This window comes from Necator americanus, chromosome X (genome assembly GCF_031761385.1).
Source record: "Necator americanus strain Aroian chromosome X, whole genome shotgun sequence".
In the NCBI taxonomy this organism is placed as follows: domain Eukaryota; kingdom Metazoa; phylum Nematoda; class Chromadorea; order Rhabditida; family Ancylostomatidae; genus Necator; species Necator americanus.
In genome coordinates this window covers 4,069,038-4,086,493 of record NC_087376.1, presented here as the reverse complement: position 1 = coordinate 4,086,493, position 17,456 = coordinate 4,069,038, and the positions used below count along the sequence as shown (strand labels likewise).

Below are 17,456 nucleotides of genomic sequence, written 5' to 3'. Positions count from 1 at the left end.
TATTTATTTATTTATTTATTTATTTATATGTGTACGTATATGGGTTTACGTGCGTTCCTGTCACCTCAATTTCTCTGAATCTGAAAGTAATGACTAAAACAAATGACAAACTAACAAGTTACAAATTATATATATATATATATATATATTGAACGTTTTTCACACCGAAAACAATGAAGAGGGCACTAAAAAGGATTTTTTTCTGAAAAAAAAAATGTGATGAACACTAAACATTAATAATGAACGAACCCCCGTGAATTTTACTCGCATACATTTTCTATTTTGACACAAGCATTAAGTGTACACGATTAAAAATTATGCAACATACGATATTTGTTGAAATAAATGCATCTTTGACAATGACAAATATTCAAGCGTTTCTCATTGAACTTATTGACAATTCAAAAGTTCTGGTATGTTGACATTATATGTTTGCTGATACAGCACTAGAATATCATTTTACAATATATCAGAATATGAAGCGAAATAGAATTACATCAAATACGGTAAAATGTAAACAATTTTTAAACCATTACCTATGTAATTTAAGGTAAACGTCTGTATTGATTGTAACTGTCCATACCAATGGCGCAGCTATGTAAAAAAAATAGTTATCATGTTGATGATCATGCCAGTTGGTACCATTGAACAGAAACTAGAAATATTTTCATGAGGTACTAATAAAAAGCAAGGATCAAGTTGTTATTATTGAGTCCCGAAAAGAATTCTGTTCGCGTAAACTGTGGAAGTGCATTTGAACAATAGAATAGTAATCAAATAACTGAAAGAAACAATAATTTCCGGAAATGTCCCAGCACTTTTTAATCATTACAGTTCAAAATGTCAACATGTGAAATATCCTATAAAAAAAATTTGGAGTAGTTCATCAGGAAAAGAAAAACGCGTTGTCCCTTATTTGCTTATTTTTATTGATCTCATATTTCTCCATTTTCCAAATTTCTTCAGCAGTTGGAGTATTCTGAAAGTCAAACATATTCTTTCCTGCTTGTTTTGTATTTCATGCATACAAAATTGAACGAATATGGTTTTACTTGAAATATCCTCTATTAAATGTGTAAGTAGTTCTTTATACCTCATACGAGACTCTAGTACCTCAACTGACTCAACTACAATCCATTTTCTGACAAAAGTTTCCGAAAAATTGCATCGGAAACCCATAAAGATTCAATCAAAAAGTGAAGATTTTCTGGAATGAGGCGTTTTGTATCCTTCATAAATGTCATAAATTTCATGAGAGCTATCTAAACAATTGTTATGACCAATGTGGAATAAAAATCAACTGAAACAAAATTTTTGAGGTTCAGCTGACCTCTTTGTGAGTATAGTAAAAGTGGGAAAATTTTGATTATAGCACCAACTGGCTGGGTCCCATCATAACATTATTATACTACGCTAAGGCACAAAACAGAAATCAATCAACAGACTCCGTATGACCCTTTTCTTTGACATCCTCATAAAAGAAAAAGAGAACTAAGAGTCCCTATATTAATGTGTTAGAACACAAATTTTTAAATCAAGAAACAAAATAAGGCAGCAGCCAATCGAAAACAGAATTACACACAATAAAAATTGAACGAACAAAAAAAGATGAGATTGAGACTGGAATACGGTGTTTTTGACGTTGAACTCCAAATTCGTATTGCTAAACAGCACTGATTGTTCTCTTGTCGATAAATTCTCCATTCTAAAATAGAAAACATTTAATAAAATAGAATTTTTCAAAATATAATTCCAAGCGAAAGGGATCTAGCATAGCAGCATCAACACAAAACATTGTTCTGCTTACCATTTTCACACATAGAGGATTTCCTGAAATAACGCTACCACTATTTAAAATGAATGTTGAATTTAGTTGTTTGAGAGAAAAAAAAGCAACGATCAACCCTGATCGTTGAATTCAATTTTTTTAGAATTTTTAATATCGAAAAAAAAACTTACTTGAATTAATAGATGTGATTTCACATGATCTTCTGATGTAGTATGAGATGATAGTGAATGAGCAGGATCGAGTGAACGTGTTGCTTCCTCACCAGCAGTTGTCGTCTGGAGAATAATTTTTTTATAATTAGAGTAATGAGTTGTGAAAATTTTTCACTTTTTTCTCTTCATAAACCTCAAAATCAAAATTATGAAGAGCTCAGTATCCAAATATGTACATATGTTCTTCCTCAAGACAAAAAAAAATCGATTCCTCCCTCAATGCAAAGTGTCAGAAATCGTTCGTGCTATGTTTTCATACTCTATGTATAGGTTATTCATGCGAAAATATGTTTTCGATGATGTATGAAACGAAAATAATATGATCGTAAGGAAGGATATTTTATCATTCTGCTCAGAAACCGAAGTTAATGTTTGTTGTGGCAACGGTGTCTCCGAAATATTCGGCACTTTCATAAATATACTAAAGTGAGCTTGTGTAGGATTTACCCCACTCCAAAAATCCTCATATGTCGTGTCGTAATCGCCATGAATAAATCAAAACGTGGGGATAGTTTAAAAAATAGTTTTCGTTTGAATACCCATTCGATTCCGGAACAGGAAAACATTGGAATGTAGCGATGCTGTGCTCAACGAGAAAACAACAACACCATAAACCAGGTAGTTTATGTCGATAAGCTTCTGATCCCTTAAGAATTACTTACGCCTATCAATAACCAAGGAGTAAGGAACTGAGTTCTCGATAGAAGTTTCCCGTATAATCTCATTCTCCACGTCTTATTATTGACGGAAATTCAGAAGTTTAATATTAAATCAGTAAACGAATGAGGTTATAGTACATTGTGAAAAAAAGTCCAATTGCATTACGTTTCTTAGCCATCAAAAGTCGCCAAAAAACATGTATTGGGCTGATTTCAACTAAACTAATATGAATTTTAAATTATCTGGTGGCTTGTCACAACAATCTGATCCGGAGAAAATTGTAAGTTCAGGATAACGTCTCTGGCATATCAATCCACTTGAAAACGCACACACGTTTTACTCAAATTCGTAATCGTTAGTGATCTGGATCTGGATCCGTGTTAAGGATCCGTGTAAGCCTATAGAATGACTTGTGGACGCCAGCCGATGATCAGTTCAGTGTTTTATCTTCCCATGCAAATCTGGTATCAATTCGTCGACCCTGGAGAGATGAAAGACTTGGTTGGCGCTAGGGCGGTTTCGAACCATCGACCGTGCGGCCACAGCGAACCTTTTACCGACTGCACCACACCTGTCCTTAGGATCAGGCAAAGATCTAGTAATAGAAATTGCTAACAAAGCGAAGGAATATCTTCATATTCGCTGTGGATCTTCAAAAAAATTTCCTAAAGAACTAAAACAAAACAATGACTTCTTCCTTTTTCATATAGAAATGAATAGAAATTCACAATCTTACACAGGAAAAGGTTTCTTTACGAAAAAAATGAACGCTCCCTTTATGTTCCAGAGAACATACATAACATTTAAGAAAAACTCATGTTGGGAATGAAGAATGAATCAGTTTCCCAATGAATAACAGGATTTTTCCCTTAAGTACATCTAGCGATTAATTTCACGCCGCAGACATTGCGTTTTCCAAGGATTTGTCTCGGAATCCTGTAACGTGAATGGCGTCTCTTAGAATTTTCTAGTAGTGAGTAAAAAATGGCTGGCCTAGAGAAATTGAGGCTAATTTTTTCTAACTCATAACTGCAGTAAAGGTAGGATCAAGGGAATGTTTGCTTCTTCGTAATTTTTCTCGATACACTCAATAACAATGCAATGTGTTGGTAAGAATTCATGGGAAAATCCAGTTTGAATATCCCGAAAAAGTTTCTCCAAACACGATAATTATGAACACGAATCAAAAATGACTAATTTTTCACGTGTTTTCTCAAATTTCACTGTGGCATGCTTCCATAGGAAAAAAAATTCAGTTCCATCGGATACAAATGCAATATATTTAACGAATACTATTTTTTTCCTTCCCAGAAAATAGCTCCAGATATCGCAGCATCGAATTTTTCATGCAGAAATTCTTTCTACCTGACTAATAGAAATAGAACAACTAGAAAAAAATTGACCGTATTCTGATTTCACCCTTAATGTTTGGTTTTCTTACATTACGTGCCACAAGTTGCAGAATTTTCGTTAAGGTAGATCATAACGGTGTTTTTGTATTACTTAATATTTTCATAGTTGTTCGTATAGCTCTACAAATATTGTGTGTTGAAAACGTTGAAAAATTTTTTAAAAATTCTCACGTTTGAAAATCGAGAGACTTTGGCTGAAATCTAGTACAAATTATATCCATATATGGTTGAAATACGAGATTGGGGACATAAAAACTGAGATGAGCGCTGACGTCTGTGCTCAGGAGGAATTGTTTAGTTGTGACGATAATTATCCATATTTTACCTCTTTGTTTTCGTTTTTTTTTTGGAGAACTCTTTGTTTTTGCTCAGAAATCAACAACAATATCATTGATTTATCCATAAACAAAGTAAAATACTACAGAAACTAGATTCAGTGAGGATTTTGACGGTTGTACTTCTGAGTAGCATACTTACTTTTGAGTAATACACTTAATCAGATTACCGCTCCGATATTGCACATTACCCTTAAGGCAAATGTCTGGAATTCTGCTTAGACAAGTGGAAATTACTTAGCAAATGCAATCAATTTAACTAAAAGTGCAACGGATATCGACAAAATAAGATTTGTCTGATCCACAAAAACTGTACCTTTTCCAGAGAAGATTTCAGGAAAAGCAAAAGTGGCTTTCAGTGAGGAAGAAAGATTTTAGCGGATTATCATATTGATATTAGGGACGGTATGTTCTGAACAGTATCTCTATTTGGAATAATTGATTTGAAAAGACGCAACCTTTCCATTTTTTTTCTACTCTTCCTTTTTTGAAACCCATTAAAGGCACCGTATCACAAGGTTGACGATGTTGGAATCTTTCCACAAATAGGAATGAAGGTGTAGTCTACGAGTAACACCGTGTTCACGCTCATCACCCCTTATGAATCCAGAAAGAGTCGTCTGAAACAGCTTCTGGTGGTCCTATCTCCTGAACGATGCGACTTATTACGCGATAAAACACGGGCATTTTGCAGAGTGACGCCGATCTTCGATTGTGCTTGTAGGGTAGCTTCTACTGTTTATTTGTGTTATACTGGACGGAGTATGGACGTTGAAAAATGATGAATCTGTTTTTTTTTTCTTTAGCATGATTAGTATTAATTCTAGTGAATATTAATTCTATAGCGTCATAAGTAGCATCGTTGGGGATACGGGATCATACACCGCTGTTTCACACGCCTTCTTCTTTGTAAGAGAGAAAAATTGAGTGTGATCATACTCACACACGTGAACTACAACCCTATAACTATGTATTCGTTGAAATTTACTTATGCGGATTCAAACATCGTCAACTTCGTGATACGGAGATTTTAAGCATGAAGTGAAAAGAAAAAAAAAACAGATCTTTAGTCAGTCTCTTCAACAACGCAACATTTTCCTCATACGGATTTTCTCGTTGTCCAATAACGAATTGTGATGTATTTTAAGGGAATTTCCCTCGGATAGAAAAGAGAAGAGTTCTGCTATTTGCGAATGAAATGCACTGAATTGAAGAGGAATCTTTTTCATTTCCTCTTGAATCTCCTCATTTTGCATGTAGAAAGCATGTAGCATAGAAATTGAGTTATTTGCCACTACCTCTCCCTCTTATATATGATTTGATTCGCCTAGATAAATCTTATGAATAGTTCAAACGAGTGTAATTATCTTATGGATAACAATTATATCCTTTATTACAGTGAAATTTGAGAAAACGACGAGTAACAGTAATTTGTCGAATCGTATTCATAATTGTCCTACTTGGAAAAACATATCCGAGATGTTGAAATTTAAAATCCTTATAATTTCTTCCCTGCTTCACTGTTATTAAGTGACATCAAGGTGTTAATTAGTAATAATATTAGTGTTACTAGTATCAAAAAAAAAGTAGTGCCCGGAAATTTCTTTCAAAAGTGGAACACTTGAGAATTTTAATACAGTACTTTTTTACTTTACTTACACTTACTTACTTACTTTTTTACTATTACTTTAGAGTACTTTTTTTTTCTTTTTTTAGCGTATAAAAACAATCTGTCATTTTAATAACTTAATAATTAGTATCATTTCCACCATATTGCTTTTTAAATTATTAAAAATATCAATATAAAACTACAAGTGAGATGTGACGATCTATGATAACTTACTCTGTAGATATTTGAGCGGAATTTTTCTCCTTGTTTTGTTTTTTTTTTCTCTAGGATCTTTAGGTTTCAAACCTAAATATAAACGTCTTCAAAGTCGTATTACAGTGCTATGATTATTTTAATATTTTCAGAACTGTAAAATTATAAAAATAGAAAAAGAGTGCTCAAATATGTGAAACGATTCTTTCTGTTTGTTTCGAAACGGCACAATTGAGGGGAGGTACATGTCCTATCCTGGTGAAAATCTATGGACATAGCTTTCCTATCCAATGATGTTTTTTCTTTTACATTCTTCAGGAGTTCGTCAACAATTTGATTAGAATCTTACAAAACAGCTTCTTCTAACAGAATAGGAAATAGGAATAGCGAAATAATACTACTTTAGTCTATCATAGCATTATTGAAGCTCTTCAAAATTCATCTTTCTTTTAAAATCACCGCTAAATTTCTGCACATATATTAATTCTTAAATCGTAATTAAATTATATAAAACCACCAGAAATTCTTCAAGCAAACAACAAAGTCCGAAAATTATCATAAAGAGAACCTTAAGATATCAATTGCGAATATTTTCTTAATATTTCCCTAATATTTTTATTAGTTGCATTAATCATTATATCATTGGAGGATATTTTGAGGTTAAGTGACGTTTCCTTTCTCTCAATAAGAATGATTTAAACTGCTCGGGTTTTTTTTTTCGTCCTATCATGGTTGGCTCGAATATTTTTCGCTTACAGGATGTTTGGAACGGCTATCCGTTTTCAAACGATAAAAACCGTGCAGTGTTTGCAGTAATGTCAACACTTTTTCCAAAAATCCCTAAAAATATTGGATGCTCTCATTAGAAACGAACGGATCAAAGTAACGTCGACAGGATTTTGAAAAAAAAAGGACGAGAAATAAATAACCCCAGCTCTAAACATAATTGAATACTGCAGTCTTCAATAAGAACACTTCGGAACCATGTCGTGAATTATCGCATGGATAATGGAGAATGGAGATATATACAGTAATTCCTCAACGCTACATCACAGGATATGTCATTTTAATGATACGAATTTGTACAGAGGAGGTGAACAAATATCTTAAGGCAGGTTCTGCAACGAAAAGTGCCATTCTCCTCCTTAGTCTGCCCAGAAGATAGAAAGAGCTTCACTGGTGACACCAAATTGTACAACAATTTTTATCTATCGATACGAGTCCATGAATTAGTGAGGGTAGCGTGAACAAAAATCCTCACTTAGTAGGTCCTAGTACGAAAAGTCCGGCGCTCATCACTAGAGTACTACAGAAATTTCCACATTTCACCGTAGTTTGCAAATCCAGAAATCGTAGCAAACTGATTGTATAGTAGAGTCAAAACAACATGAAGCATGGTGCGGTTGCGTAAGCGGCTGCGCTTGGGGCGATGCGGTGGATCGTAGCGGTTCGGATCGATTGAGGACCTTTACCAGCACTATTCTTCGCTGCAGTTCATGACGGTCTCACCTCGATCCTAACCGCTACGCTTCGCTGCGCCGCTTCTCGCGCAGCCGCTTACGTAATTGTACCGTGTTTCATATCGTTTTGACCCTACTACATACTGTATCGTTCACTACTGGTTTCCTGGTTTTGGTTTAGCGGTTTCCTGGTTTTTGGTGGATTCCTGGTTTTGGTTTGGAGGTTCTTGGTTTCCTGTTCATCGCATAAGCGATACATGAAGGAACAGTAGTTTTAGTTAGTCATATAAGAGAATAATTAGAAAAGTAACAATAGGAAAATAATTTTTTTGCCTTATAAGTTAATTACTTGCTAAATCTAATTTGTAGTTAAGTAAAGTAAGATTGAAACAGTTTCCACAAAAGTAAATTAATAAATAAATAGAATGTTCACTGACCATATTTACCTTTGTTTTGATGTCGGCTGGATTTCCTCCATGTTTTCCAAATAATGTCCTACGATGTTTATTCTGTACGGATGAGATGGCATGATGTCGACATAGCAGATAATGAAGTTCACGACGTAGTTGCGTGTTAAAAAGTAAATATACAGTAGGATTTACCTAAATTCATCGGATGTTACATCTTACGTGAATGATATCATTTACGTCTGGAAAATTGAGGAATATCGTGATATCCTTACTGAATTGTTAATGAAGAACAATGATGTCATCACAAAGTAGGCCCATTTTGAACCGGACATGTGCGGAAGCCATTGCCACGTAGTCCACGTCAGCAAGAAAACCAAGGATACCACAAAAAACTGAAATAATAATGAATCTATTTGCATACATCCGGAGGCCTGTTTTTTTTTCTTTCTTTCTTGCTCTTTGTATTTTCATCTTCACCTATCTTCTTCTTGTTTTGTTTTCTTTTTCTCGTTCTTCTACCTACCTGTATAAACAATCGCATTTCTTTCTTGCTGACTTGACTACGAGGTGGTCGAACCGATGACATTCTCGTGCATCCATTCATCTGACAAGATAACGAAATTCCCGACATAAGAGCATGTTGTTGCTGGAAAAATCGTTGGATCTATGTTCATTTAGTAGTAGCGGCAGTGTTCCGGGATTACACACCACCACTACCACCACCACTCATCACCATCATCGCCACCAACACCAGAAAATCCAGCGCGATCCCAGGAAATAAGGAAAATGCTATTAGTTAGAGAAGCGTTAGAGAGGAAAAAGCGGAGCTGTTGATGCATCATAGTTCTCATTATCATAATCCTGAATGTTTCATTTTCTAACGGAACGCTTTCAGGATTTCCCAGGACATTTAACGCTCTGTTAGTGATGGAATTCAGTCACATGACTGAATTCTCTATTATCAATGGGATGTTGGTGAATTAAACAATTTTTTCATCGTTGAATTTGTTTGAATAGCGTTAATATTCTAATCATTCATGTGCACTCCTGGGCAATAAATGCAAAATATCAGTAATCATCAAATCAAACATTGCTCAACTTAATTCTGAAAAATTCTCACGCTTTGTCAATTACCTCAGGCCAAATCACAATGTGAGATTCTTGTAATTCACATAAACATGTAAACAATAACATCTCAACAATATTTGTTAGGAAAATATTAGTCATAATCCAACAGGAAGTGTTTTTACTAGAAAATAGATGACGATTTCTTGAGAAACGAATCCACATTCGTGATGAATCCAGAGAAAACTTCGAGGAAAACAGTGGACAATTGAAAGAAAATAGAGGAGCGGAAAGGAAAGAAGTCCGCTATAAAGATGGAAGAATTTCGGCTACTAGCTGCTTCATGGAAATAAAATCTATTAATTGCTATGTTCAACCTGTCACTAAAGTACAATTATATAGAAAAATTATTGAGAAAATGAGGAGAATTTCGCGTGATTCTACAGTATAAAATTCAATTTTTATAGAATTCATTAAGGTTCAGTTCTAAAAAAAGTTTTCGCCAAGGAAAAAATTCCAGTCTAAATTTGTCCCCAACTTTTATTTTTCTTATTTTCTTTCACTTATTCTTATGCTCTATGCTTATTATATCCATCTTTTTATTCATCTATTTTTCTTACTAATTAAAGTCAATTTATTAGAGGAAATTATTTTAAAATAATTAAATTTTGCACTTACTCGTGTTCGTATTGTCAGTTGATATTTAGCCATTGCTCGGCCACTTTCTCGAACCTTATAGATTATAACCGCATAGGACATGATCATCATAAAAAGCGAGATGCTGTTCACGCCCATATCAACGTATTTATACCTATAATTATTTTAAAAAAAGATAATTTTTTCAACAAAATAATCCCATACGTAGCGATCCGTAAGAGTTCATGGAAAAACGAGAACTGCAATCTAGCACGTAAGTGGTAAATTGGCTCCCATTAGACGTGGAACATTGGCGACTTCCGGCTTTTGCTCTTGCAAGATTCGTGCGTGTTTTTTCCTCCTCTCTTCCTCGAATGGAGTTCAGGAAGTAGATGTAACCAGGAACAGTAACATTCACACAAAATGCCCTCATCACATCTTCTATCATTACTATTATACTTGTTATCCATAGTTATTTGTTAGGACTCGGAAAAAAAATCTGTTTTTCTAATATTCCTCTAAAATTATGAATGGTTAGCAGATTTATGATCCGGGCCCAACCAAATAAATAAGAGTTTCGTTTACTCATAAGCGCATACGGCTTCAATAACATTTAATAAGCTCAGTTGGACCAGAATTCTGCGTAGGAGTGAGTGCTTGCGAGTTCCAAACTAGATTTCCTCATTTTTAAAAAAAATACATGTAACGAGATTTAGCCGGAGGAGTGCGCTCTACGAGAGTTACACGTATCATCTTCATTCATATCGAATTGGACATGGATTCAGAAAGGACATAAACATGATATTTGGGATGACAGCTCAATACAGTACACCTAAGCGAAAGAATACCTGTTAATAGTATTTTTTCGCTGATATTTTTTATCATTTTGACGTTCTATGTACATGAATATTTTTAAGAACGCTATAAATGCCACCATAAGAGGATTTTGCGAGATTTCTAATCTCTTAAGGATTTATGAATTTTTGTTTTGTATTAAGTAGCTAAACAAAGATTCTTAAATAAGCCTTGAACAAATTTTGATTAAAATTCACCATGTATCCATCGGTTGATATACCGTAATATAATAGTCGGAATTCCATAGAGTATGGCAACATGGGAAAAGTGTTGGAAGTGAGACGAGAAATCCAAGAAAATATCCGAAAAGGATCAAATAAAGTGATCGCTTTCGTGAAAACATGTTCTTATATTCCATAGGATATACAATGGAAACAAATCTGAAATTAATTCATTCTTAACGACGTTCATCTCAGGATATAATGTACAAGTAAAATCCAGAAAAAAAAAACTGGTGATCACATCATTATAAATCTCTAGAGATTATCAGAATCCGAGAGAATTTTTTTTAATTGAATATTAGACCTAATTATTCCTTTAAAAAAAGAAAAATTCTTGGAAATCATATTTTAATTTTTACTATAATTTTTTATAGTCAATTGTCTTCTACATGAAATTAGCCATTGCTACAACTAAATAACTGCTACTCATTAGGTACAAAAACTACGAAAATTGATGACTATTAAATCGAAGAAAAAAAAAACAAACCGATTTCCTGCCATTAAACCAAGTTGCACAACTCCCGTATACCAAAAAAGGTCATAGAAGAATATCATAAGAATATTTCTGAGCGAATAAAATTCTACATATGCATCATGAAATGCTGTTGCTGGTACTAAATGTACCAACGATATAATTATCATGACAATATCGCATATAGCAAGAGAAATTATAAACCAGTAGCTGAAAAAAAAACTCCGATTACTTTTTTTTGAAATAAAAATTAATGAAAAATCTGCGAAAACACCGAAAATAAATCCAATCAAGCTTACCTCGTAGCCGTTCGCATAGTGGAACTACGTGCGATCCCGACAAGAATTAGTACATTCGATATTAATGCGTAACTTAACATTACAAGCCATATGGATACAACAATCAAATCGTCTCGACGTTCCCAGGTTGACCTATAATCAATTTTTCCCTTCATCATCAAAAAAATGTAGGAAAGATTAGTTTGCAGAAAAAGTGGAAATAAACACATGTATAAATATGTTTATTTGCATAGTTGATAAATATTAAAAATAGAAAGTCTAACAATAATGCTTGTAGTGTATAGTAGGAGGCATTCTTGTCCCATTTCATTGCAGTGCGCTTCAGACGAGGATTAACGTCTTCCAGTAAAATCGAGGGCGTTTCCTGACATTCTGTCGTTTTCGACAACGTTATGTTGCATTTATAACGAATGTACACGTCAAAAAAAAATCGTTCATATGGATGCAAATATCAATTAGGAACAAAAATCTACAAGTTATTTCAGAAGATTAAATGTTTTACACTTTCTTTTAAAAAATGATAGGCAGCTGAAAAAAAAACGACGTGTGATACGGTGTCTTAATCCAGAAAAAAAAACACGACAAGAGAGAGATAGAGCGGGAGGGAACGGAAACGATATTTGTTGGGCGTGGTTGATGATTATTCGATGAGGAGGTAATACATAGAATAAAGGAGGGGGGAGGAAATAAGGGAGAAAATCGAAACTATTAGGTGAGTCTTTTAAGCACTCATCATGATGTACGAAGCGTATACTCATTGAGATTGAACGGCGGTTTGATTCACTTCACTACTGGATTAGATGAGCAGATCTCATCCTCAATACATATTGGTCTGGGGAGGATGAAGCGCAAACATTTCCACGAACGAAATTCATTGATTATAGCATTGACGTAATAGTAGGATTACCAAAATGTTTTCTCATAATCTTCTTCAACGAATATTCTTCTTAGAAATACAACTACACATAAACACTATGAATAACTCTTATATAACTAGTTATTAAAAAAAAACCTAGTAGTTAAATTGTTTTGTCGTCGTATAGTTCGACTCTTACTAGTAATTATGAGTAGAAGATTGATTACGATTAAGCAGGTGAATCTTATACTTAGGAAAACGACAAGTTTACTATTTTTTTCAGGCAGCCGTGTAAATTAATAAATGTAAAAGTGTGAAATGATTAGCATTTAGGATTCATCCAGTAGAAAAAAATGTTAAAAGCTCTTATAAGACTATATAGATTACAAAAAAAAGAAGCAGCAAAAAAAAAGGAGGTCCTAATCTAGCAACCATAGTTTGGATCAAACGAGAAAGACGGGCTGCGGAAACAATTTATCGGGCCGACTAAGCTGTGCGTCAAAGCATGGATTGCGTTCGCTAATGATAGGTAAGCTATCGGAATAACAAAGACGATTAGGATACCCATACCTTTCTATAGGTACAGCTTTAAAGGAAATAGGATTTGCTGAGTGGAAAAAAAAACCTCTCGAATGCAAATACGAGACTTTTTTTCCCGCTATTTGGTCTTACCTCGAAATGTACCTCAAAATATGAGAGGCTAAAGTAGATTTTAAAAAACTACCCAATATACACCCACATTGAAATAACATAATTTCCACCAAAAAAAATAGCAATGAGGAGGAATACACATATTATACATATTATTATTATCAAAAAATAGCATTGAGGATTATGAATACATATGCATTATACTTAAGTATTCAACGAAATATTTGTCCACAAAAAGAAAAAAAAACTATTTTGGTTGTTGGAAAAAAAAAACTCTGCGATAGACTTTGATAACGTCCATTATTCAAGAATAGGGTAGAATCTGAAATTTTTTCTGAAGCAAAGATTCCAAGAAAAAAAAATTAAATCGACTGGCATAATGAAGTATTCACACGCATATATTTCAATATTCACAAAATTCTTTTTTTTTGATTAAGCAGCTGAATCTTATACTTAGGATAACGACAAGTTTACTAGTTTATTTTCAGGCTCATATTTAGAAAAAAAATTACTGTACAACAAATCTAACCGGGACGATTCAACCCTTATGAAAATAAAATAAATTAGAGGATGGAAAGTAATCAAATATCTGAATGTTATGTAGTTCCAGATTGAAGCGAAAAAAAAAGAGACGTGGTTGCATCTTCACACTTACGCATGGAATGAATAATTCCACACTAGCCTCAGTGCCTCTTAGCTATATTCACTCATAATTTATACATAGGTGTAGAACGATCTCTATACTTTATCACTACCACCATCGTCAACTACAAATATAATCATCGTTAGCTGATCCGAACGTCCTCGTTTTTTTTCACCTTTCCTCAAAAAATTTCATATTCCACATAAAGAAAGAATAACACCAGATATTTTCAGGAAGATGATTTGTGAACATTCTGTGTAACATTAGACAAGCATTCCTTTAGTCAACAACAGGAAAACACTTCAAAACGCAACAAATAAGGCGTAAATGGTTGTTTAAGAAAATAATCCAAACGTTTCCCTTCTAGGAATGTAATAGAACACCGCCGATATGAGGTCTATATCAAAAAAAAATGAAGAGATTTTGATTTTTCGTAGAAAAATTGCAACGAGTAGATTTTTAAACAAAATTACTTTGACTAAATCTTATCCACGAATGAGTATTGTTCGGTTGCCATAGGATAAAATTTATTTCTGTCGTAAAAAAATGGTTGCTTAGAAAAATCTCGTTACAACTATTATGAATTAGACCACTAACGATCTTTCCGGATACGAAGAGTTACTAGTTGTAATTGTACACAGAATCCATTAAATGATAACTATGATGATTTTATGATGTTTTCAGTGAATTTAAAAATTTTAACAACTCGGATAATTTCTCGTTTGATGTTTTTTCTGATAGAATCCTCAAAGATGAGCAATAAAAAAAAACCCCCGAGGCAACGTTGCAAAATGTAAGCTTTCTTGGGAGTTTTGAAGACTTGAAAATGGATAACTTGCCCTTGCTATTCGTTGAACTGTTAAGCTCCTAGCGGTAGAAGATTTAGAAACTTCACAAAAGTATCGCAGGAAGAGAAATGACGGGAATGGATATCACGTAAACTGGCCATCAAAAAAATGTTTTTTTTTTCCAAATTTTGCGAGGAATACGAGTGGTTACAATGATTAGATTCGAAAATATACTTTGTCTCCAATTGAAAAAAAAAAGAATCGTACTTGATCTAAAATGAGAAAATAATTAAGTAAAATAACTCTAACACTTTAAATACTCTATGTATACATCTTAAAAATAGATCACTAAGAATGTAGAATCTATTGGCTACGGAATCCTCGCTGTCTGAGGTTCTATAGGGAACTCAGCCATAATTGAAATGCAGATTGAGCGCTCACTGAGTGCGGTCAACAGAAATGAGTGCCGAAGGGGCTGCAGTCGTGGACGTCCGCTACAAAATCAGCGGGTTCTGTTACACAATTAATGCGTTGTCGTGTTAGAAAAAAAAAGATTCCGCTAAAGAAGATTGAACGTGCTCTATGGAATTGTGGATTTTACATAAATTAGTTTAGTTTACAGCGGATAACTTCCGCTTTCGTGCACTCTTACTTCCGTCAGCAATAGAACATACATTCGAACGGACTTCTTTTAAATGATTAGAATCGTTTACAAGGATTTGCATAATAATGGAAGAAAATCATCCATAGATTTGAGTATCGGTGAAAAACAATTAGGAATGAAATGTATATAATGATGATAATAATAAAATATAGATAATAGAAATAAATGAATATAAATATAAACAAAATAATAAAATGTACATAATAGAAATTATTACTAGAAAATAAGGATAGAATATGGGAACGAAAATATTCATTTGAATATTTTTTTAGAGGATTATGAGGTGAAAAAGATCATACGAAGGAGGAATATTCGTAGTAGGAGAAGCTCTCAAGCTGTGGTCTATGCTTGCAAATAAATGAGGCACATGCCATCCGTTAAATCAAATCATATCAATTCCGATTAACTTTGCCATCGCCGAATTGACTGCGTGCCCAATCTTTTTATATTCCATATGAGTTATGAACAACTTTAATAATAAAAAAGAATAAAAATGTAGAATAGAATTAGAAACAATTCCGAAACCGTTTCAGATTAATTACCTTCGGAAAAGAACAAAAAATTGAGCAGTAACACCTCTTGAAGAGATTAATGATTTGACTGACGATGAAAAAAAAAACATCTATTCCTAGAAATAGAGATATGGCTCTCTCTCTGGAATCAACGAGAATCAGCAACACAAATTAATATGATATGACACGAACATGCATGTACAACTTCATAAGTTTGTGTAAGATACGAAAAGATCGACTTCTTTTTTATGCTTAGCAAGTAAAATTATATTTCCTTCGAATTTAATTTTTCGGATACGAATGCAAATTCGTAAGTGTTTACGCTGTTCACGTTGCTTCTTCTTCTTTTTTTGTTCTGGACCCCTCCCTACTACAAAGACTGGTAATTGGACAAGGATCCATAAATCGCATAAAATTTGATGTGACATTAATTTTATCTAGTTGAAATGTAAGTGAAAGCAAGCATATCATAGAACATGAAAAAGGGCGAACACTTTATGCTAATGGAACGGTAAACAAAATTTCAGCAGTGAATTTTATCTGTTTATTTATTTTCCCGTTACATTCAAGTCCATTAAAGAGAAATCAAGAAATTGAGGACGAATTTCAGCATTTGTTTCTGCTAGGATTCGAATTCATTCTTATTTTGGGCCACAATTTTCAAGAACATCTTCTAAACAAAATATTTCAAAACGATTTAAAATGAATTTGGGTCAAATTCATTTTACTTATATGGAGTAGTATACGAGAGAAAAAAAAAGAAACCAAGTGCTTCTGTTTTACAGGATCACGTCGATTATTACAACTTTCCTTAAGTCAAAAAAAAATTTATTTGTATTTTGAGTTATCCTAACGCTTAGAAGATGTGAATACGTACATCTCACATCTTCCGCATGAACAAATCCAAGTAAATCCTGCAATTATCCGAAAGAAAACCTATGTAAAGGACATCGAAAGTAAGAAGAAAAATGTTAGTGCTTGTGGAAATATTTAGGAATGCTATTATTCCCTTGGGTAAAACATTCCAAGAAAACATTGCTGAACGTTTTTTTAGTTGAGTTATAACATTATTAATTTATCATTAAAACATCCCTGCCTGTAACTAAAATCGCATCACAAAATTTCTAAATTTGTCCCCCTGATTTTCTACTTACTGCAGACGAGGACAAGGGAGATTGCATTTGGAGCCATTGTTGAATGCATGATCAGTTTTTTATAAATCAAAAATTATGCAAGAAGAACAAAAAACCGAAAAATGCGATCTCAATTTCTATGCACCGTGAAAATAAAACCATAGTACATACAAAAGGTGAATGTCGTTTCCAAACACGAAAATTCCACCGAAAATACTTTTCGTTGACAAGTGGATTTAAAAAAAAACAGGGCAAATTACTTTTGTTAACGCAGGAAACCAGTTCAATAGGTGAAACATTTTATAATAACGTTGTTCCGTTTCCTTTTTCGAAAAAAAAGACATGTTATGAGAAATAGACTAGCATTTATTTACAACCCTTAACTTGTAAACATTGTATTAAACAACAAAAGTATGTAATCTTCGTCTGAGATAGAATTTCTAAAAAACCAGATCATTTTTTTCACAAAACATTTCGTTGAATAACAAAAAGCAAAAGCGTGGGATTGTGCATAAAAAGCGTTGGAGACGAAATTAAAACCTTGTTATGGAACCATATTGG

At 33.5% G+C, this 17,456-nt stretch overlaps 1 protein-coding gene across 5 annotated transcripts in view; it reads right to left on the bottom strand.

Annotated features, from left to right (window-relative positions):
- Positions 1 to 1,663: 1,663 nt before the first annotated feature.
- The window catches only part of RB195_021446 (uncharacterized protein), a gene marked incomplete at both ends in the record, with an annotated part of 22,399 nt that continues 6,606 nt past the window's right edge, over positions 1,664 to 17,456 (bottom strand). The window contains 10 exons of one of the 5 annotated variants that reach the window (XM_064208183.1): positions 1,664 to 1,705; positions 1,960 to 2,064; positions 8,128 to 8,292; positions 8,373 to 8,492; positions 8,624 to 8,746; positions 9,844 to 9,976; positions 10,854 to 11,036; positions 11,365 to 11,559; positions 11,649 to 11,780; positions 11,912 to 11,958. In XM_064208183.1, the coding sequence (XP_064064062.1) occupies positions 1,664 to 1,705; positions 1,960 to 2,064; positions 8,128 to 8,292; positions 8,373 to 8,492; positions 8,624 to 8,746; positions 9,844 to 9,976; positions 10,854 to 11,036; positions 11,365 to 11,559; positions 11,649 to 11,780; positions 11,912 to 11,958 (1,245 nt within the window). Of the gene's footprint in view, positions 1,706 to 1,812; positions 1,831 to 1,959; positions 2,065 to 8,127; positions 8,293 to 8,372; positions 8,493 to 8,623; positions 8,747 to 9,843; positions 9,977 to 10,853; positions 11,037 to 11,364; positions 11,560 to 11,648; positions 11,781 to 11,911; positions 11,959 to 17,456 lie in introns of those variants that run through there. The other 4 variants (XM_064208180.1, XM_064208184.1, XM_064208181.1 and 1 more) reach the window with 4 other exon arrangements.